Genomic DNA, 24,725 nt, shown 5'->3' on the forward strand with positions numbered 1-24,725 from the left:
AACTAATTTGTGCAGGTGGGTTACAATTAATTAGGAATATTTTTCTTCTTTATATGGAACATATGAAAAAAAAATGCTTTCTCTGACATCCTGCAGACATGTTTGGGCGTTTGGGCTCACCTTAAAAGCATCTTATTCAACTCACATATAAATGACAAAGCATTTGAATTTATCTGAAATGTGTGTGTTTGTGTGCCTTGGAGTCAGTTTTGATTCTCGGTGATTGAATGGCCAATCCCCTGCAGGATTTTTTTTGCCAAGTTCATTGGAGTGGCTTGCCTTGACTCCTTCCTAGTGCTGACAAAAAAAAAAAAAAGACTGATCCAAGGTCCAGCAATCTATAATACATATTTAAAATGTGCTTATGCTTGAGAGATTTGTTTGGTGTGAAGATATTTTTGTATTAATAATAGTACAAATATAATATAATAACTAATTATTGCATCCCTAACCTTTAGATACTGTTGATGCTCAGAAAAAGTCAGAAACTGGCTGAGGAATAGATGGTCTGTTATTACAGTGGTGAAGTGGATATGGAAAAGTTACCAAACGTTTTTGTTGTGTCTCTAATTGAGATCTCTTTGCCTCTGAAGCAATTTTGCATTGTTCCCCTGTGTTTTTAACTGGGATTGAATGTTTCTAGTGGTCATCTGATATTGTATAGTGATAGACTATTAATTGTATACTTTACCTTTGTATTTTTTTTTGTATTTTAAGTCTTATTATAAAAATATAGTTTTCAGGTAGTCCTTGATTTATGACCACAAAATTTCTGTTGCTGTGAGGCATGCATTAAATGACTTTTGCCTCATTTTATGACTTTTTTGTCACAGTTGTTAAATGAATCACTGCAGTTGTTAAGTTAGCAACATGGTTGTAAAGTGAATCTGCTTGAAGCTTCCCCATTTGCTTGTCAGAAGATCACAAAAGATGATCACATGATTCCTGGACAATGCAAATTTCATAAATATAAACCAGTTACCAAGTGTATGAATTTTAATCATCATTGGGATATGCTGAAATGGTCATAAGTGTAAAAAACAGTCATAAGTCACTTTTTCTTGTTATAACTTTAAACAGTCACTAAATGAATGGTCGTAAGTCAAGAATTACCTATCTTCTGCCCAGATTCTACACATTGGGGCAAGTTTCAAAAACTGTGAGATGAATAAATTGATTCAATCAGAACTTCCAATGAATACTAAAGTTCTGAGAATCACTTGTGAACTGATTAATATCTATAAACTGATTTGAAGAATGAGTCACATTTGATAAAAATATGTCCCTAGAAGCACAGACATCCACTGTACTTTTGAATTGATTTGAAGTGACTTTATCTGGTGACTTGATCTAAAGAATTGGGTGAATTTGATTAAACAAATTTAAAACTTCTTAGGGCAATAATAAATATCAGACTGACTGCAGTGTTCATGCTGTGAGGATGTTTCCTTCAGAACAGTTTCCACCTGGAAATGGAAAAAAAAAGTTGGTTGAAGCATAAGGCATGTTTATTTATTTAGGTTTTGGGAAAACAAGGAGAAGTTTATCTATCAAAATTTTGCCTGCCAAAATTGCTTGGTCTATTTAACAATTTCAAATCTGCAGTCATCTTTCAGAGACAAGACATGGGCAATGCAACCTATACTCACAATTTATTTTCATACTTAGTATTTTTCTCCATTGACAATCGGGCCATTCTATCCCTTTCTCAGGTGAACAGCCCGACCTGGCCCAGGCACACCAACATATGTCTCTCTCTCTTAGAGGGAGATATACACTTTAATTAAAAATAATGGCTGTTAAGATAAAAATCAAATTAAACAACACAATAATCTAAAACATTAACACTTATGGTAAGCAATATGTCTAAAAATGTTCCAAAGAGTATCTGTTTTGGCCAAATAGCCCCTCACATATCTTGTTACCTCATAAACATGTCCTCTGCAGGCCCAGTCAGAATCCTATGGAGTCTCCCTCTTGTGGCAGCCGTGATACAGTCTCTGGAGCAAGATAACGTCAGTCATCACTCTTCCTTGGGGTGGGGATCTCTCTCTCTCTCTTTGAAGGAGTCCAGCCTTTTTTCCTGGTAGCTCTTCCTCCTGGGGATTACATTTCCCAGAAATCTCCTCCAGGGACTCTCCTCCTGTCTCAATTCCAGGGGCAAAGCCCCAACCGGCCAGCCAATTAAGGAATGCTGCTAACAGGGCAGTCTTAATTAGGCTCTGTATCTTGAATTTAGGAAGTTCTCATCTATCTATATCAGAATGTGATGTCATGAAAACAGGCCTACTGTCAGGAAAATCTTACTGTTTCCTCCCCCCCCACCCCTTAATTTGTAATTTTATTTTCTTTCTACATATCTTTAAGCCATGAGAAATTCTTCTGGTTTATACTTTTAGCAACTTTCCTACCACACATCCATGTATAAGAAAACTGGTTGCATGTTTACTTTGATGATAGAAAAAAAAAAGATTGCTATTTCAAGAACAATTTTTGATTTGCATAGAATAACTTCAGTTTTATAATGACATAAACCTGAAATCTGTTTGTATCTTTTTTTTTCTGCTTTTCCTAGAGTTGGTGCTAATGTGCATTTTACTTGTGATGATAATTATGTGCTCCAAGGAACAAAAAGCATTACTTGTCAAAAGGTGACAGATACCTTAGCTGCTTGGAGTGACCATAGGCCAATTTGCCGTGGTAGGTATTGTTCTACCTTCATGAATTAATTATATACCTGATAGGGCCAATGGCCCCCATTTTTATTCATAATGCACATTGCTCTTGCCAAAACTCAGGAAATCTTTGGGGGTCTGATAGTGAGAACCATCCCAAACTTTTTTTAAAAAAAATGAAAAAAAGTACTGAAGTCTGTATTGAATAAAGTCTGATCCTTTGTGTTAGATTATGCTAAACCTCTAAAGACTAACTCCCCTGCCTTTGAATCTTAAGCTTTTAAAAATTAATTACATCCTTTTGTCTGGCACCTTTTGCATGATATATAAATATTCAATTAACATGCATTGCCCTATATTTATTTTCTATGTAGTGAATTAATTATCAGTTAATTAATTATTAAAAGATCTTTGCAGCTCCACAGGTACTGTGTGGTAATTACAAGCTATTTTAGCAATTAAGGTAATTTAATTCGAAGGTACTATTCATATTAACAAACATCTTTGTACATAGACATACAATATTTATCTTGATTTTCTTTTAGGCTGTACTTAAAGGAAAAAGAATCAACTATATATATTATTATATGTACATGTAACAGCTGAAAGTCCTCTAATGTTTAATTTAATTACTTGAAATTTTGCTTGTTCATGCAGAAAGATATTGAAAGGTTAGAATATTGATTCTAATCTCAAATTACATGTATTCTCATATTTGACATTTGCCATAAATTGTTCCTGAGTACTTAAATCACATTATTAATTACCAAAATATAAACAATATTACTATCTTGCTATCTCTAAAATAGTTGTCATGAGTTTGTATACTTTAAATATGATACTATTGGCATATTAATAAACTTCAAGAAAGGTATGAAAACACATGTTGTAATTTTTTTTTTCTGGATAAACAGATGTGGTCTCTAAATCCAGTATGAGTGGCAGAAGGAATAAATCATTAGCCATGGATATAGTTATATACACTATACAATTCTCTCTCTATCCCTCTCTCCCCCTCTCCCTATCCCTCCCTCCCCTCTCTCTCTCTCTCTCACACACACAATGACTATCGTTGATAAGGAACATATATTTAATTCTATTTTGATCATTAAATAATTAATTTACATGATAATTTTGTATCATGTAAATACTATTCATCATACTGTTACAACAAATTATTTTATTTTCAGTTCAAAAAAAGATCTGATTTTAATGATATGAATACAGTTCCATTTATATTACTGTGTCTACTCACATTTTAATCCCTCAAATTTTCACTACCTATATTATGATTTCTTCATGTTTAAATGGATTCCAATTAGATGAACCACTCAATTATGAGAATATTTGTAGTAGAACATTTATAAAAGTAATATCTTCAGTACATTTCTTGATAGAATTCAGCCTGGCTCTATAGTAACTTCACTGCATAAATAAACAGTTCCTCAATTTATTTTTGATGCTTGGGGTCTTGTGAATAAATTAACATTGACAAAAACTTTTGAAATGCACTGTACATTGCTTATTTTAATCTGTTTCCATTTCTAAGTGAGAATTGTAATGAAGTAGTGATGAACTTTCATATTTAATAAGTTTGGTTTATTTTCTATGGCTTTTTCTATTCTGAAGGAATACTTGTTGTAGCACAATTTTCTTTGGTTCTGATATATTATGGCTGTTACCTTCAGAGGAAAGTAAGCTTTGTGATGTCCCTCTCACAGTCTACAGACAACTGAACTGGATTGGCTGGGCTTTTGTATTTGAAGTTGGCAAGCTGATCTCTGATTGGTCCTTATCTGAGGAATCCAAAAAGGATGGTTCCTGAGCAGAACAAGAGAAAAATAGACCATGACTATTTAGCCTTGTAGCTCATCACTGCTTCATTGTTGCCAGCCATTAAAGTCTATACTAGAAAATTGTAATTTTTTAGAATTGTTTCATTACATATTACCTTAACACAATGTGGCATAATTGCATATAAAGTGTAGCATAATTGCAAAGCATAAAATGGAGCATAATTGTAAGAAGTGTAGTTGTGATTGGCCACATTCAGTAAAACAAAGACATAAGCACTGTTCTTTCTTTATGAGAATAAAGCTCTTTTATTCATTCTTTATAAACTATTATCCATAATTCTAGTGCAACTGGGAGTTCCATAGCACATTTATAAATTTTAAAGAAATGTAATAGCTATTCCCACATCAGGTTATTTTCTCTTTAAATAAATGAGCACCTCTAAAATATCTTCTATTTGATGCTTTCCATATTTTTAGCTAGAACGTGTGGTTCTAACCTCCGTGGTCCAAGTGGTATTATCACATCACCCAATTATCCTGTTCAATATGAAGACAATGCACATTGTGTATGGGTTATAACAACCCTTGATCCAGAAAAGGTAAGTTTCCCATTTTATGGGTTTCTAAACAGTTACAATGAATGTACTGATATTTGCATAAATAAAGCATTTTTCTTTGTTTTGATTTTTGATAACATTTAAAATATACAAAATATAGATCAAAAAGTATTTGTATGTAATTTTGTTTCATTTCCTTAATATGAATGTGAATTTATGATTTAGTGATTACTTAATACAATGTATACTTTTGATGTTAACAATGAAGTCATTTTAGAACTGCAGTAACTTTTCTGTTTGTAGATTCTTTCACAAAAGCAACTGTGACCATTCAAAATTTTTAGTTTGTGATATAATCTTTCTGCATTGACAATTATGTTCTATTTACCATAGTGCAAAAATTGGTTTGTGATAAGACTGAGATGTCTTTTCTCTTTAAGCTTAGACTGATCAACTTGGTTTATTAAATTTCTGAATTAACAGCACATAAGAAGCCAGAAATTGCAGTGCTTGATCTAATTATTATAATTTCATAGTTCAAAAAGGAGCAGTGTTAAATTTAGAAGCAGAGATCTAGATGTTATGTTTGACTACATTTTTCATTCTCTATCTTCCCCTCATCTTGCAATAAAGGAGAAGTAGAATGGATCTTCTCACAACTGGCCATCAACAGGCAAACATTTATTCTAATGGTCACTCTTTGAATTGCATTATATGAATGTATAAATTAACCAATTCAACAAAACTTCTTTTTGTCTCTATCATTAAACATTTGTTGCTTTTACCTGTAGCATTATTTTTTCTTCTTGTTTTAGTAGTATTAAGCTATTTAGGTTTGTTCTCTACTTGTTCAAAAGTACTCTGTTTTAATGCTCTGCTTATTTTGAAGGCTTTCTACCATGTGTTTCCTCTGGGTCCTACTAATGTATCTGCTGAACATAACCCTACTGAGTCTTAGAGGTTTATAGCTTACAAATAGCTATTTTGCATTGGATTTTTTTTTTCCTAATGGTTTTAGCTAGGTTGTGCTGCAGGTGTTTTAATTTGCAGTTAATTCCTGAGGTATTTTAAATTTTGTTCCTTTGGGTTTCTCCCCCTTCTTAATTTTTTTCCATTCTGAGATCATTTCCACAACCCAACTTCATTAGCTATTACTTTGTATTTCCCAAAATTTGGGTTACAGTATTGCTTATTTCTCCTTTCTGTGGCTTTTTCTATTCAGCTCTAAGTGTTGTGAAGAAATGCTGGGTATAGCATAATTTTTGACATCCATTCTTGTATTGTCTTGACCACTTAGAGACTATAGGATATCTGTAGCTGCTCTAGGATATCATAATCGTTGATTATTAGATGGAATTAATTACACTGAGCCTATTTCAATCTTGGGTCCAATTTAGCTTGAAAACAGGAACATCCTAATGCATTATTTCCTTCAGTAGAGATACAGAAAGAGTGATTTCATTATCATGTTTGACCTCTCAGCATGTTCTCCTGTTTTCATGATTGAAGGGATGGTTTTGTAGAGATAAATTAAGTAATGATGGCTCTGGACATTGACAGATATACCACAGGAGACTATTTGGTTCCCAGTGATATTTCATATCCACATGGAGCTACTGACAATTCATCAGGAATATGAATAGTATATTATATGGATGGGTGTCACATATGCTATAGATTCAGCTCATATAACCCTTGTCTTGGGACATACATGTGCAAAAATAGTAGGGAAAAATAAAATGGGTATTTTCCCACGTCATTATAGTTGTGCTTTTAAAGTTGTAGTGACAAACACAATACAGAAGCCTGATAATGGCAGATGAGATTCTGCCAAAATGTTGCTACAACTTTAAAAGCACAACTATAATGACGTGGGAAAATGCCAGCGCAAGCAGTGTGTGATCGGAGCTGCCGTCTCTCTATAAATACTGGTGGGGGGGGCGGGGCTGGTGTGCTGGGCTGGTTGGCTGCGCTGCTGCCTTTTGATTGGTTGATGGAGTTCATGTTGGTATAATGGGCTGTGTGATGGCCTTGTGAGTTTTGTTGTGGAGATATCCTGGATCTTGTGCTGTAATCTCCTGGGTCGTTTGTTTTGTAGTGATCTTTTTTCCATTAGCCTCTCGTGTTTTAACGGCTTGGGTAATGGGTTGTGTGATGGGCTTGCGAGTTCTTTTGTTGTGGTACCCTGGGTCCTGCGTTGTAATCTCCTGGGTCATTTGTGTTTTGATCTCTTTTCCATTAGCCTCCTGTGTAGTAACAGCTCAGGTAATGGGTTGTGTGATGACCTTGTGAGATTTATTGCTGTGGTATCCTTGGTCTTGTGCTTTGATATCCTGGGTCATTTGCTGTGTTGCAACTTCTTAAGTTCTTGTGGTGCAATTTCTTGAGTTTTCTGACGTGATATCCTGAACAGGTGGCTGTGATGTAGCATTCTGGGTTTTAGTCTGGCTTCGAGTTTGAGGTCTGGGTCTGTGTTCTTGTCATGTGTCAGCTTGTTTGGTTTTGGAGTCAGGGGGTGCGACAGCTGGTGCAGCAGCCATGGTCTGTTTTCTGGATGGTGGTTGTCCTTCGTTTATAGGATGGGCTTGGGCCTGGGTCTGATGAGGGGGATTGACAGTGGTGTCTGGTGTTGGTTTTCATGGCTGGGACTCGTTTGTTGGTGAGGGCTAGCTTCCAGATGTCTGGTAGGTGGGAGGTATCGTCCCGTCTATTCATGTTATGGGGGTGTTTCTCTATCTCTATGGCTTCCCTGATTATTTTCTAGATGGAGTGTTCAGTGTTGGATATTAATTTGGTTCCTTCAAAATTAATTTCATGTCCTGTGGCTTTAAGGTGCTGGAAGAGGGAGGAAGTATTTTCTTCTCTTCTGACTGCATTTTTATGTTCTGCAATGCATGCATTTATTCTCCTGTTGGTTTGTCCAATGTATGTGGCTGGGCAATTGTTGCATGGAACTTCATAAACTCCTTGGTTTTCTAGCTGGATCTTGTCTTTGGGGTTTCTTAGGATGTTGGCTATTTTTTTGGTCAGTGCCGAAGGCTGTCCTGATATTGTGTTTGTGGAGAATTTTGCTGATTTTATCTGTGGTGCCTTTGATGTAGGAGAGGAGGGCAATACCATTGTCCTGTTCTGTGTCTCGGTTTCTGGGGGGTGTCTCCCTTAGGATTAAGTTGGTAATTATGCTTCTTTGGAATCCACTGGAAATTAATACGTTTGTGAGGGTGTGTAAATCTGTTCTCAGGTGGTCTTTGTCAGCTAGGCGTTTGGTTCTGGAGATGAGGGTCTTGGCTACGGAGTTGATCTGTGCAGGGTGGTGATGGGATTGTGCATTTAGGTAGTGGTTGGTGTGTGTTTTTTTCTGGTAGATGGTGTATCCTAGGGAGCCATTGGGTGTTTTGTAAATTAGGATGTCCAGGAAGGGAAGTTGGTTGTTGGATTCTGTTTCCATGGTGAATTATATTTTGGGGTGTAGGTTGTTAATATGTGTGAGGAAGTTGTCCAGTTTTTCTTTCCCGTATGGCCAAATTATGATATCTGAGCCAGAGTTTGGGTTTATGTTCAGATTTGTCTAGAGAGTTGGTTTCAAAGTGTTCCATGTATAGGTTAGCGATGATGGGTGAGAGGGGTGATCCCATGGGTGCTCCTTCTATCTGTTTGTACCTTTGTCCAATGTGGATGTGTTGGTTAGGCAGTGGTTGATCAGGTCTAGGATGTGTTTTGGGGGGTTGTATTTGTTTTGGATGGCTGTCAAGGCTTCTTTGATGGGTACTTGGGTGAAGAGGGATATGACATCAAAGCTCACGAGTAGGTCGCTGGGTTGTAGGCTTTGTTTCTTTATTGTTTCTATGAAGTGGAAGGAGTTTTATACGTGTGAGTTGATGGATTCTGTGTAGGGCTGGAATTGTTTGGTGGGAAATTTGGCACGATTCTGTAGAGGTGAGCCTATGGAGCTGACTATGGGTCTGAGTGGTATTCCTTCTTTGTGTATCTTGGGGAGGCCATAGAGCTTAGGGCATCTGGATGATTTTTCTCTTGGGATGATTCTCTGCTGGATCTCTTCACTGATGGGAGACACTTTTATTTTGGATTTGGTGGTTTTTTCTAGGTAGGTGGTGGGGTCAGTATGCAGAGGTTTGTAAGTGGGGTCTTGGAGTAGGTTGGATAGTTTGGAGTGGTAGTCTGATGTGTTCATTACTACTGTGGTGTTGCCTTTGTCTGCTGGGAGAATGACTATGTTGTTGTCTTTCCTCAGGTTGGTGAGTGCTTTTTGTTGTTCTCTGTGTGGGTTGCTTCTGGGTGGGTTGCTGGAGCAGAGGACGTTGATGACTTCAAATCTGATTTGGTTGGCTGCATCTGGGTTGATTTTGGTTAGGCTAGCTTCAACTCTGCATATAATGTTTTCAGTGGCGATGTGTTTGGGGGTGACTGCAAAGTTGAATCCTTTGGAAAGGACATTGGTTTCTGCTATGGTGAGGGTTCTGTCTGATATGTTGTGTACTGTTTGTTTCATGTGTTGTTGTTGGGAAGGGTTGGGTTTCTGGCATATCTCTAGTATGTGGAGTTTCCTGGTGTGTGTGTCTGTCTTGTGGTTTCTGTTTCGGCTCCCCAGAAGGCTAGTTGTTTGGATTTGTCCCAGAGTGATGGGTGGATTTTGTTGCTGAGTTTGAGATGGAGTGTGAGTAGGTCTCTGTTGGTTTGGTCTAGTAGGAATCTTTTCTTGTGGAGTTCATTTCTGATTTTGGCTAATTCTGCTCTTTTCAGGATCCTTTCAGTGGCTGAAGTTTTGGAACGGAATTTGAGTTGGAAGCATGTGGGGATCACATTTTTGTCTCGCTAATTGTGTAGGAATGTGAGATCACACAAGATGGTGGCTCTTTGGACTTTGAGTTTCTCATAGGTCCTGGTTAGCCAGAAGGTTTCCTCCCCATAGAGGTATTTGTTTTCGATATTTGTCTTTGTAGATTTTCAGGGGTACAGGTATGTAGGTCTAGGTGTGTTCGGGTCTTTTCCTGTGTAAGATTAAGAGTATCTTGGCAACGTTTAGGCGAGGTTCTACTCGCCATCTCCACAACAAAACTCACAAGGCCATCACACAGCCCATTATACCAACATCAACTCCATCAACTGTCTTTGGGGTTTCTTAGGATGGTGGATATTTTTCTGTTTGTGCAGAATGCTGTTTTGATGTTGTGTTTTTGGAGGATCTTGCTGATTTTGTCTGTAGTGCCTTTTATATATGGGAGGAGGGCTTTGCCGTTTTCTTGTTCTCTGTCTTGGATTTTGGTTGGGGTTTCTTTTTGGATTAGGTGGGTAATCTTCTTTCTTTGGAATCCATTGGCTGTAAGTACGTTGGTGAGAGTGTGTAGTTCGGTTTTTTGGTGTTGTTCATCAGCTAACCATTTTGTTCTGGAGATGAGTGTCTTGGCTACGGAATTGATCTGTGCTGGGTGGTGGTGTGAAACAGAAAAAATCCACCATCCTAAGAAACCCCAAAGACAAAATCGAATTAGAAAACCAAGGAGTATACGAAATCCCCTGCACTGCCTGCCCTACCACATACATTGGACAAACTAACAGAAGAATAAGTGCACGCATTGAAGAACATAAGAACTCAATCAAAAAAGAAGAAATGACCTCCTCCCTGGTCCAACACCTCAAAGCCACAGGACATGAAATTGATTTTAAAAATACCAGAACTATCGCCAAAACCAAACACTTCAACAGCAGAATAATCAGAGAAGCCATAGAGAAAGAAAAACGCCCACACAGCATGAACAAATGAGATGACACCTCCCGCCTTCCAGCCATTTGGAAACCCGCCCTCATGAACAGACGAGTACCTAACATGAAGAAGGACACCAGACCCACACCCATGAGAGCCACACAAGATGCCACCACCACACTTCCATGTAGAAAACAGACTCACACCCACTCAGAAGATGAGACATGACCATGGACCAGAAGCTGCACTGCAGCTGCATCACTACCCACTTCAAACCCCTCCGAGCCATACATGAAGCAAACCGACACCCACTATGAAGATGCAGCACGACCACGAACTCGAAGCCAAACAGCAAGATCACAGCTCACCAACTCAAATCCCCCAGCAACTAAGACTAACCTGAGCACAACCAAGCCCCCACCTGAACAGAACACGCCTCCAACCAATCAGAACACGGCTAACCCCCCAACCAATCAGAACACAGCCAAAACCCCTACCAATGAGAACACACCCCCACCCAATCAGAACACAGCCAAGCCCCACCCAATCAAGTCCCACCCCACTAGCAGTTAAAAGGAAGAAGCAGCTGCAATCTCACATCACTCTGAGAAGCACAGAGCCGGAGACAGAAGCCTGAAGATGATGAATGAGACTTCATCGAAACGTTGCCTAGATACTTGAATCTTACGCGGAGAAAACCGAACAACAAGATCCACATACAAATCCGAGAACCTCAGAAAAATATATATATATATATATATATATATATATATATATATATATATATATATATATATATACACATACACATATACACATATACATATACATATACATATACATATACATATATATATACATACATACATACATACATACATACATACATACATACAGGAACACAATACACAAGGCTGATGATGGCAGATGAGATTCTGCCGAAACGTCGCTACAACTTTAAAAGCACAACTACAATGACGTGGGAAAATACCGGAACAAAGCTGAATGCCATACATGTAAGTACCCACGAAAACTTAAGAAAACAAATATGTGTGTGTGTGTGTGTGTGTGTGTGTGTGTGGTATTCAGCTCTGTTCAGGTATTTTCCCATGTCATTATAGTTGTGCTTTTAAAGTTGTAGTGACATTTCAGCAGAATCTCATCTGCCATCATCAGGCTTGTGTATTGTGTTCGTCTGCGAGTCAGGCTTTCACAGCCATTTCTGCGAGTAAGACCTCATCAAAATGTCACCAAGATATCCTCAATCTTACATGGGAAAAGACCCAAACACACCAAAACTTACATACCTGCACCCATGAAAATCTACGAAAACAATTATCTATCTATCTATCTATCTATCTATCTATCTATCTATCTATCTATCTATCTATCTATCTATCTATCTATCTATTCTTAAGTTTTCGTGGGTACTTACATGTATGGCATTCAGCTTTGTTCGGGTATTTTCATTGTAGTTGTGCTTTTATAGTTGTAGCAACGTTTCGGCAGAATCTCACCTGCCATCATCAGGCTTCTGTATTGTATTCGTCTGTGAGTCAGACTTTCACAGCCATTTCCGTTTTAAATTTGGTGCTAGTCTGAGCTGTGCCAGAATGATTTTTTCTTCATCCTGATTGGTTGGGAATCTTGGTCTGTGTTTATTGGTCTTGGAGTTTGCTGTGTTCTGCTTGATTGGTGTTTCTAATATCTTCTGTATGTTTTGTAGCTTTTTTTGTCTTGATTGGCTGGCAACATTGTGTTTCCTCTATTGGAGGTTTTTAGTTCAGCTTGGCTCTGAGTAAATGGACGACGATCATTTATTAGGAAGCTAGGTTTCATCTGAGTACCTGGTTGGGGTGTGTTTGAGCTGGAGGTATCAGGGGGAGTCTGTTTGTGCCCAGGTGTCTGCTGGCTTGTGGTGTGGAGAATTTTTTGTTTGAGAGTGCAGGCTTCCAGATAATTGACAATCTGGTGGAGTCATCTCTTCTATTCATGCTTTCAGATCTTTTTTCAATCTCTATTGCTTCTCTGATAATTCTGTAGCTGGGGTTTTCTATAGTGGCTAGGGTTTTGGTGCCATTGAAATCAATGCTATGACCTGAGGCTTTTATGTGTTGGATTAGTGAGGAAGTGTGCTCCAGCTTTTTTATTGCATTTTTGTGTTCATCCAGGTGGGTACTTATTCTTCTATTGGTCTGTCCAACGTATGTGGCAGGGCATGATGCACAGGGGACTTCATATATGCCTTGGTTATCCAGGTCAATTTTATCTTTGGGGTTTCTTAGGATGTCTGCTATTTTTCTGTCTGTTTTGAAGGCAGTCTTGAAGTGATGCCTGTGTAGTATCTTACTGATTTTGTCTGTAGTACCTCTTATGTAGGGCAGGACAGCTGTCCCATAGGTCTGTTCATCTTCTAGGTCTCCATTATGTCTCAGTGTGTTTTTGTGGATCAAGCTGTATATGAAATATGTGTTGGTTAAGCAGTGTTCTGTTAGTTCCATGAGGTGGTTGGTATTTATTTTTGATGATTTTGAGAGTTTCTTTTATCGGGACTTGAGTGATTTCACTATTGGTTTCACTATTGGTTTCACAAATTTAAAACAGAAACGGCGGTGAAAGTCTGACTCACAGACAAACACTATACAGAAGCCTGATGATGGCAGATGAGATTTCTGCTGAAACTTTGCTGCAACTTTAAAAGCACAACTTTAATGATATGGGAAAATACCCGAACAAAGCTGAATACCAGATAGATAGATAGATAGATAGATAGATAGATAGATAGATAGATAGATAGATAGATAGATAGATATTCATATTTAAATCTGTACTTGATTTATTATTGATTTGATTGTCTTAATATTTTGTACATTTGTTAAATAATTATTTACAATGATGTCAGTTACATAAATAATGAGTTACAATGTTATTCCCCATCTTCTTTCTTTGTATTTTATAAACAATACACATTTTAACTTGAAATTTTGGAGAAAGAAGCAGAATATCACTCATTTCTACAGCATGATATACCAAGATTAAGCTATGCCAAAGATGAGCATTATTGGTTATGAAGATATTCTCTGTATTTATCTCCTTTGCCTTATAATTATTCCAATTATTCCAATTGCTACATAACAAAATTTTAGCAATGGAAATAAAATGGCTTCTGCAACTGAATGTCAGTACAAATTAGTTACTGTTCTTTCTGTTCTTTTTAAAAAAAATATTCCTACCACTATCTATAGAATGAGTTTACAGTGCTAGAAACTGGGAGACCATGAGTTCTGGTTCTCCCTTAGGTACAAAGCCAGCTGGGCCAGTCACCTCCTCTCAACCCTGGGAAACAAGCAAGGGCAAACCACTTCCAAAGGGTTCCAAAAAAAAAAAACCCTCGCAAAGAAAGCTGCAGGGATTTATCTAGGGGTCATTAATTAATTAATCAGGAGTCAACGACAGCTTTGCACCCCCTTTAACTACTTTGATTGAACTCTTTGAAACCAATTAAAGGAAGGTTGATAGGGTACAAGTATCTTTTGCATTTTCTCAATCATATTTAACACAGGAAATCATAGAACATTTAAATTTGGGCCTATGTGCTAGATGTTTTATATCAAAAATGACAAATTATTAAGCAGATATCCCGATTTGAATGCTTTTTTTTTCTAAATACACATTAACGTGACATCTGGGCAGTCTTAACTAGAAGAAATGATTATGGTAAACAGCATCAGGCTTCAGGAATTTAAATATTTTTGGTTGAATCATGCATCTGTAGTCACTATGAATTATTCATAACCTGCCTTTGAATCACGTTCATTTCCAGTTACTTCTTTTCCTTCCATTAACTTTTGCTTTCTGTTCAGTAGAGATTGGAAACTCCCACTTTCTATCACATATCCCATGTAACTTTGCCTCAAAAAATCCCCATCACATCATATTAATAACCCCTGCCTCCAAATATTCTTATTCTCTGATGGAAAAGAGAAAACAGCCAGGTGATAATGGGTAGATAAATGGTCCACCAGACAATTCTCCAAAGGAAAGATAAAATAAATGCTAATTTATTTAGAGCAGAAGCTTTAACTGGTTTTAATAGCATCAATTTATTTTTGTTTTTAAAAGCGTAACACTTTAGGGATTCTGCAAATTGGGTGGTTGGCACCAATACAAAAACAAAAATAATCAAGCATTTACATTAGAAATTAGTGTCACCACCTAGCTGAATGAATTCTCTAGGGTACATAGTTAAATAAAAGCATCAGTTTAAAGGTAAAAAAAAGGGGGGGGGGGAAGACACAATTATATTAGGATATTATAAGTTGAATTGTCTAGATCAAGAAATTGCAATAGAGCAATCAAAACAATTTCAATAAATACTAAGTTGGTTTCAACTTCTTTTGATAGAAGCTTTTTGAAAATGTAGTTCTGTTGGCAGAAAGGGCAAACTGATATTTGCTTATATTCTTCTTCTTCTGCAGTTTGTATCATCATCATGTATTGTGCTATTATATTTGCAGGCTGAATTTTACTCTCTCCTCTCCTACATTTCTTTCTTTAAATAAATGATAAAGCTTCCCATCTCACAAAAGTGACCCTAAGCAGTGAAACGAATATTACAAACAGGCAACACAACACAATTTCTTAAAACAAATATTGTGCCTCCACTCCCAATTATCTGAGTTGGTATAGAAGGATATTCATCATTAATCGTATTTAAAGCCACTGAGAGATCAACGAGGGCCAGCCTATCCTCATCCTACACCTGCCATAGGTCATCAGCAAGCTTAACTAATGCCATTTCAGTGCTATAATGATCCCTGAATCTGACTGAAAATAATCTTCTCCCTCAAAAGTTGCAAGGCAGTCATCTTCTCAACAACCTTCCAAAGAAAGAGAGTAGTTGGAAATTGGACAAAAATTGCCCAATTTCATTGGGTCCAGCAAATGCCGTCTAAGGGGGCAGATTATTTCTTCTACAAGGCAAGCAAAACCACCCCCTCTTGTAAAGAAGTATTACCTCCTGGGAGTCTTAACCAACTACAAAAGATATGGATCTATGTCTCCATGGTCTAATAGGCTCAAACTGTTCCCGAAGAACTGTGTTGTGGTTTACTGGCAGCCGGTGCAGATGGCAGTGGAATCGGACAGTGGGGAAGAACGGGGACCAGCCAGGGAGTCTGGAGAGGACTCGGATGAGGGTCCTGCATCTGATATAGAGCTGGTGCCAGGACCATCTGGGAGTGGGGTGCTGCCTCTGGAGTCTTTGGAGTCTGGCAGCAGCGAAGCAGAGGACCCAGGGGAGCCTGTTCCCAGTGTGCGTGTGCTTCTGAAAAATCAATGGATGGATGTATGCACTTAGAGATGTTGCAGAAGTGTGTTTTGATCCATGTTATGCCTCATTACAACCCACAACTGGCCATTTCTCAACACACTTAAAAGTTTTGGGGGGAGATTGGTTCAACTGTGGAAGTTCAGGGTAGCTCAAGATTGGAATTGCCCTAATATTTCCTGAATCAAGCTGAATTAAGCAAAACCATCATAGGTATTTGAAACAGGGCAGGAAAAGCAAATGGAATTATGTCTTATGAAGGCATTGCAGAAATTATGAGAATTATGTACATTTGATGATGTGATTTGAAGATATTTGGAAGGCTTAAAACCAGGTTATGGAGGATCACATATGGTCTATAGTTGCACAATATGTACCTCTGTCCATATAAGTCAAAAGAAGATATAGTAGCTCCTGTAATAAAGTCCTTGTTATTAAATTGTTCTTCAAATATGCAATGTGGATATGTAATATTTACTTGTGAAGGGCAGACTTTGTCATTCTGAGCAAACTGCCAAGGAGCTGATTAAAAATATGATTGCATAATTCCGTGTCTTTCCGTTTTTGCTAATTAACTACAAACAATTGGATAACAACTTTTTGAAGCACAATTGCTTCAAACCACACAGCTTTTCATTTTGTCAATATTCAATATTCAAGCCTGTTTATTGCCTGCTTTTTCTTTACAAAGGAAAATTTCCAGTGGACTCCAATGGATTTTGTTTCCCCATCTAGAACCAAATGTTTAAAATACAGAGAATAATTAGCCAGGACATTTAGGAATTGGGTAATTGATAGACATCTCTGTGGTGCTTTCACTTTTCAGTGCTTCCTAAAATGATTATATGACCATCCATTACTGCTAACCTCATACCTTTCAAAAAGCTTAGTCAATTTTTTAATTAAAAACAAAAGCTCATGTTGTTCATTTTTGCTTGAATTGGTCCCATCATGCAGCTTTTGGAAACAAACTGTCCATATGTGTTTGCAGCAGGAAATATATTACAATGGCTATGTCACAAAGGTTTTGAAAAAGATTTTAACATTTATTATGGATATGCTAAATCTAAAATAGAACAATGGATGTTGGTCTGGTTTCGAAAGAACTATGATAGATAACTCATAAATTGTTCTGCAGGATAACAGTTGATCGTTTCTTATTCTGAATTTGATGTATTCCTCACAGAGTTAGGATTATATGAGCTGGGTGCTATATAATTCATATAAATAAATAAGAGAAATAAATAAGATAGTTAGTACTTTATATCATTCAGCATTAGACACTTGTTCTGTTCAATAATCTAAGTATAAATTCAGTTTTAGATGTTCAGTAGGATGAATAGAAAGCCAATACCTTTTGGTCAACATGTGCAAATTCTATTTTCTGCTCTTCAGATGTATTATTATTTGCAGAATGAAAAGAATACAGTTAAGATGAATTTATATAAAATGTTGTTGTTGTTGTTGTTGTTGTTGTTGTTGTTGTTGTTAGTTGCAAAGTCGTGTCAGATCCATTGCAACCCCATGGACAACATTCATCTAGGCCTTCCTGTCGTTTACCACCCCCCAGAATCCATTTAAAATGTAATCATTATTAAAATGAATTTATAATTTTTTAGGAAGAGAAACTCCAAATAAGGAATAGAATAGAGCAGAGCAGAGCAAAACAGAACAGAATAGAGTAGAATAGAATAGTTCTTTATTGGCCAAGTGTGATGAGACATGCAAGGAATTTGTCTACAATAAATAAGCTCTCAGTGTACAACCAATTTAGAAGTGGTATTCAGCAGGTTCTGACCAGTTCCGGAGAATTGGTAGCGGAAATTTTGAGTAGTTTGGAGAAACAGCAAATATCACCTCTGACTGGCCCTGTCCACATCTATTCTCTGCCTCCCGAGTCCCAGCTGATTGGCTGGGTCTTTGGTTGCCCTGCACAGGAGAATGAAACCGGAAAGCAGGTTAGTGGGTGAGAAGGGAATTGAATTTTGCAGTAACATTCCCCCAGGAATAGGGAAGGAATGGAGATTTTACAGTATCCTTCCCCTGCCACACCCACCAAGCCACACCACGCCCACCAAGTCATGCCCACAGAACTGGTAGCAATTTTTTTTGAATCCTACCACTGGACCAATGTTATGTTATTATAATCATAATAATAAAGTAATAATAATCATAATAATTATATCAATAAGAGAAGATAGTGGAACAGATGAGAAAGATAAAAGTTATACAGCCATACTATGTGAGTAAATATACTTAGACATTAGCAGTACTGAGGGAATTAGATGCTCAGCACTCTGATGGCATGAGGAAAAACCGTGCCTCTGAGTGTAGTTGTGGTATACTGAGGGGAAGAATTGAAACAGTTTATGTCCAAGATGTGAGGTGTCTGTAGATATTTTCTCAGCCCACTTTCTGACTTGTGCAATATAAAGGTCCTCAATGGAAGGCAGGTTGGTTGTAATTTTTTTTTTCCTGCGGCCCTAATTATCTGTTGAAGTCTGTATTTGTACTGTTTGGTTGCTGTACCAAACCAGACAGTTATACAAATGACACACTCAATATTTCCTCTGAAGAACTCTGTGGAAGTAAATTAGCAGTTTCTTGAAAATTTGTACATTTTTTCAAAAATCATGTTCTTTTAAAAAATAAAAATCTTAAGAATTTTTTGTGTTGTAGATGTGGGGTGCATTATGTATTTCTGAAATAGTAGATGTGGGGTATATGGGGAAGTAGAGACAGCAAGGCCCCAGTTCTGTCTTCCAGGCTTCCTGGGCCCCCTAAGTATTATGTTGTTTTCTATCACATCTGAAATAGAATTCAACTAGGAATTCATTAGTTTCTGTGGCTGAAATAAAAGAGTCAGTTCTTTGCTTCAGATTCAACTAGTCTGGGAAACAAACTCTTGTTCAAGCAAGACAAGTCCCCTTATTCTCTGCATGATAAAAAATGATAAACACATCATGGCAGTGAGATAATCAGTAAAACTAAATTCTGTTTTATCTAGAGACTGTTCACAAACGTAATTGATAAATGGTGTAATCTGCTTTTTACAAGCATTTCTTTTCCACATCAGTAAATTATTGTTAGCTAATTCTATAGCATCTTCTTTTAGCATTGATTCATTCTTGCTGTCTATCAGGCAGAGATGAGCACAGAATAGGAATATGTTAGTGCAGGTTGGACTCCTCTTTTGTTATTCATATTGGTTGTATAGCCTAGCTCAGCATTTTTTTATATGCTGTTTCTAACCTCACAGTACCTTGTATCAACATAATGCAAAGGAGTTGTACATTTGCCAGAAGATGTTCTGCCTGCAGCAATCATCTCAGCATTATACCCTTCATTTATTTAACAGGCAGTTTTCATCTTCGTACTCTTCCCTTGGTCGAGTATGTGAAGAAATAGATTCCAGCAGACTCCTAATAGTATTTTCATAAAAAGGGTTGTAAGAGGTGCTGATCTCAGGTGTTGTCTTACAGGTTTTCGGTTATTCAATAATCGCTGTGATTAAATTGAGCTAAGAGTTTCTGAGCTGGTGCTTAATCAGGGTAATGTGAGGCAGTACTGGAAAAAACACCCAACAGGAAAGTTGCACAGAAATAAAAGAGAAGCTTTTCAATGTGTGCTGCTGTAGCCTTGCTTTAAAATCTTAAAACCACAAAAGCATAAAAACACAGCGTGGAAATTATCTTCTAGCCTTTCAATTTTGTAATTTATAATTAAACACATGCTATTTTCAAGTTTCTAAGCTATCATAATTCTCTCTCATGTCCCTCCTTCTCTCTCTCATTTTTTTTTCATGTACAGTGCAGACATGAATGTCAATCATACATACTTCAGTATTTTTGTTCAAAATTCAGGGACGGAACTTGAAGTAACTGTCAAATATTTAATATTTAGTCTTAGTTATTGCAAACATGGCCACAACAGAATAAGCCGCCCAGACTTACCCTGTGGTAAGATGAGCAATAAACAAACAGACAAACAGCTAAATAAATATGCAGTCGCTATCAGCTCATTAGTTGATTTATATATTTATGCAAGAATTATGAATGTACTTTCACAATTTTGCAAAATCATACATGGGGACAAATTATGCTCTGTGATTCATCTGTTCACATTATTGTTTGTAAATGTTCATTGAAGGCAAAAATAAGTATGTATTCCTTTTTTTCCCCTTTACTTAGCATGGTTTAGGACAATTGTTTCTCAACCTTACTTAGTTGAAATCCACATATCTTAAAGTTGCCAAGGTTAAAAAACAGTTGTCTAGGATATGTGCATGTTTCACCCAGGTCATAATGTCAATGTAGGTAGTTAGTTTGTGTTCCATACTAGCAGGCTTGTAGACCTGCATTCCTATTGGTCCGGAAGAGCCGGGCCGTGATTGGACGATATAAAGCACTCCTGATTGGTTCGTATGAGGTTTGCCGCAATTGGGTAAAACCAAGCATGGCAAGCTCAAAAGACTGTCATAGGCTGCCTAGCCACAGCCAGCTCTATAAAAAGGGCTGCCGCGGCTAGGCTGGTTCGTCTCAGAATCTGCCTCCTTAATAAAGAGCTGAGCCTCGTGTCTCAATGGGACCCACCGACCATATTTAACAGTTTGTATGCTTCTGAAAGTTATTATATTCATAGCAGCTGAGAACATAAATCAACAAAGCATCCATGGTATAAAAATAATAAAATATTCAAAAGGGATCCACAAACAAAATAACAAAACCTGTTTCAATATAATGCCAATAATTAACAACAATAGGAAAAACAAGAAAACAAAATAAAATGAACGACTACTGCAAGGTCACAAGAAAGGAGACCATGCTAGCTAAAAAGAGAGAGAGAGAGTTCTAGAGCATACAGTAAGTGTCGTGAGAGATTGGAGAAATAGCATTTTCTGATTTTAGCTCTCCCTAGTACGTAGAAATGGGGCACCAGCAGCAGCTCCACTCCTGAAGGATCTCACTTGGTTAAATCGACTCAGATGGGAGTAGCAGTCCTGGAGGTATATTAGCAATAAGCCAATATAGAGCGTTCTCAAACAATACTTCCAGTTTGAATTGCACCAGGAATTTATTGAAAACTAATGCAGGAGATGAAAGATAGGAGGAACTGTTACATGTGTCCCCAAGTTCAGTTATGACCAGTCATTCACACACAGCCGTATAAAACAGCTACACTCAATTCAGTATAACAGTTTTCAAGGTCTTTTAGTCCAATCCTCTGCTCAAGCAGATCACTTTCAGCCACACACTGAGGCACAACTGGTTCTTTAGATTGCATGGAGACCCAGTGAATTTAAAATAACAGTAAAAATTTACTATCTTTTAGAATTTATATAAATTTAGATAGTTTTCTAGCTTTGGGCCAAAATGCTTATGGGCCTGCTTCATCTTTAGGCATGGCAATTTCAGCCTAGGCTCACAGAACATAACTGTAATATGATCCAGTCAGCAAATAGGCTGCTGCATTTTGGATCAGTTTCTGAGTAATCTTCAGAGGCACCCCCAGATAAAAAAACATTGCAGCAATCCAACCATGTAGTGATGATAATATGAATCACTATAGCCACGTCTTCCTGCTATAGGAAAGATTACACCTGTCTTGTCAGCCAAAGATGGGCAGTGTCAAGACAACGCAAAACAAAACAAAATTCTAGTCATTTTAAAGCTTTTCAAAAGTCTCTACAATATCCCATAGGCAGACCTTGCTGTTATGTAGTCGTCGGGATGACACATGAGGCAGACACGGAGCTGAAGGCTAACACAATTTATTTAAACATAGCAGGTTGACGAGGCTGCCCTGGCTGGGCAGGCAGCCGGGGAGCGATAGCTGCCTCGTCTCGGCAGGCGGTCCGGGAGGCGTTAGCTGCCTCGGCTCGGCAGACAGTCCGGGAGGCGATGGCTGCCTCGGCTGGGCAGGCAGTCCGGGTGACGTTAGCTGCCTCGGCCCGGCAGGCAGTCCGGGAGGCGTTAGCTGCCTCGGCTCGGCAGGCAGTCCAGGAGGCGTTAGCTGCCTCGGCTCGGCAGGCAGTCCAGAAGGTCTGTAGCCGCCCCGGCTGGGCGGGCGGTCCAGAGGGCGATAGCTACCTTGGCTGGGCGGGCAGCCCAGATGGTGAGAACTGCCCGGCCGGGCGGGCAGCCCGGGGCGAGAGAGCTCTGTGAGCGCTGCCCCGTTGGTCCGCGCTCCGCCCGCTCGCTTTCCGCTTGACTGGCTTCTGCCCGACAGCCGGCTTTTATAGCCGACTGGCAAACGGAGCCAGCCAATGGGAACGGCTGGAGTTCCCGCTCAAACAGCGGACCTGGTTGGGAAACCCCAACCAGTTCAAAAGACATAACGGAAACTATCAGGGACACAACACCCTTCCCCTTAGCTAGGGACATGGCAGCCCAGGCTGGGCTGTGGTTGGGCAGGGACACAACACCCCTTCCCCTTAGCTAGGGACATGGCAGCCCAGGCTGGGGCTGTGGTTGGGCAGGGACACAACACCCTTCCCCTTAGCTTGGGACATGGCAGCCCAGACTGGGGGCTGTGGTTAGGCGGGGACACGACACCCCTTCCCTCTTGCTAGGGATATGGTAGCCCTGGCTGGGGACTGTGGTTGGGCAGGGACACACACATGTTGCCAGTCATCAACCTTCCGGATTGGGAAGAGGCAGTGATGAAGTAGTGCAACGTATAATTATTTCCCTCCCCAAATAAATTCTTCCCTGAGCTGCCTTGGAGACTGAGGATTCATAGAGCCTCAGAGTGTTAAAAATTGCATAGAGATAGTGATGGGGAGTAGGCAAAAGGACCAGAGTAGTTTGCCACTGTATTCTTGAGAGTTTCAGAAACCGTGGCATTTCCTGGTGATTTCTAAACCTTTTTCAAAATCAGCTATAGTCAGCTAAACATGGCCTCAATCAGTAATTACCAAGTAAACTTATAGAATGCAGGTAATCCTCAACTACAACCATTCATGACCATTTAAAGTTACGGTCACTAATTTTGAAAAGAGTGACTTATGGCCATTTTTCACACTTTTAACCATTGCAGCATCCCTATGGTCACATAATCAAAATTTGGACACTTAGAAGCTGGCATGTAAGTATAGAGGTTGTAATTTCCTGGAGTCATGTAATCACCTTTTGTGACCTTCTGACCAGCAAAGTCAATAGGGAAGTCAGATTCACTTAACAACTCCATTACTAACTTAACAACTGCTATGTGTTGTGGCCTGTCAGCCGCTGGCCCCTCCAACAGCCTAATCAGATGAGGAGGAGGCACAGGAGTCAGGGACAACATCAAGGCAACCCGGGAGCTCTGAGGGGGAAGAGGGAATGGAGCTGTCAGAGAGAGAGAGAGAGAGAGAGAGAGAGAGGGCAGAGCTTGGGCCATCCGTCAGCCCTCAGATGGAATGTCAATAGCCCCCAGGTCTGGAGATGACTGATGAGGAAGAGGAGGAACAGCTGAGTCCAGTGCCTGACACGCGGATGCAGAGAAGGCAGAGGAAAGGGGAGCAGTGGTAATTTGTGGGCCAATCCTTGGGACGGAAGAGCCACCACTGCTAGCAAAGCCCCACCCTCTGGAGATAAAAGGCAGAGGTTGGAAATGAATAGATGTGGCAGACAACTATTCATCTCCCTGCCAGACAGACTTGTTAGCCTGTGGCAAGAGAGAAACTTTTTGCCGGGATTGCTGGTGCTCCTAATAAAGGAATCATTGATTTAACTTCAGAGGGTTTGTCATGTTTGGGGAACTGGGTCAGAACACTATGATTCACTTAACAACTGTGACAAGAAAGATTGTAAAATGGGCAAAATTCACTTAGCAATAGAAATTTTGGGATCAACTGTGGTTGTAAGTTGAGGACTACCTGTGAGTTGTATAGCTGAAGTCATGCTCATAGTCCAACAAATTCCCTAACTGTGATAATCTAAAATGCAACTACCTGCTTGGTCATAAATTTTTGTAATCACTTTGTTGCATAATCAGTAGAGAGATTGTATTTTGCATATGTTTGGCATAGATTTGTTCCTTGTGGCTAAGCATAATCAGTATTCTGAGACAGGTTTGAGATTTTTCGACAGCTCTGAATGTAAATTTGAAATCTATGTACACAATAGCAGAAAGTACATTAACTTTATACAGGTACCCAAAGTGAATTAAAAAAAAAATAACAAGCTAGAGGAAAATTAGTTTGTTAAATGTCTGTGAATATAATTCTGATCAAAGTGTATATGTCACACAGAGCAAATTTTTGCTTTCATTTCATCCAAATAATGTATAAAATATAAGAAAGAAGTATGTTGATTTTGACAAGACAAAGTCTAGGATAAAGTGAATTGACTTGAGCTATGGAATGTTTTGTGTGAATAAGGAACTGAATGTTCGATAATAAATACAATAAGACTGATATATGATGGAAGTAAAGTTTGATTTAGAATAAATTGATTTTAAGAATATATTTAATCTATAAATAGTTAAAACAAAACCAGTGGTCAAATGCAAGCAATAAATACAGAGAAATAACTCTAAAAAAATAGGAGGGAGAGCTGCACTTATTGCTTGGGCATGGGGCTGATCCCGGCAGGATTTTTGCTTTTCTTTGTTTATTTTGCATTAAAGACGTAACACATACAAAGGAGGGAGAGTTAGACTTAG

The 24,725-nt window shown here is 38.6% G+C and overlaps 1 protein-coding gene across 1 annotated transcript in view; it reads left to right on the forward strand.

The window, feature by feature from the left end:
* Positions 1-24,725, forward strand: part of CSMD1 (CUB and Sushi multiple domains 1) — a 1,143,868-nt gene that overhangs the window by 854,958 nt on the left and 264,185 nt on the right. Inside the window, exons 9-10 of the mRNA XM_087916392.1 lie at positions 2,576-2,700; positions 4,949-5,070. Coding sequence (XP_087772518.1) covers positions 2,576-2,700; positions 4,949-5,070 — 247 coding nt within the window. The remainder of the gene's footprint in view (positions 1-2,575; positions 2,701-4,948; positions 5,071-24,725) is intronic.

Source organism: Pseudonaja textilis, chromosome 1 (assembly GCF_049901715.1).
Source record: "Pseudonaja textilis isolate UNSWEBS1 chromosome 1, rPseTex1.2, whole genome shotgun sequence".
Taxonomy (NCBI): Eukaryota; Metazoa; Chordata; class Lepidosauria; order Squamata; family Elapidae; genus Pseudonaja; species Pseudonaja textilis.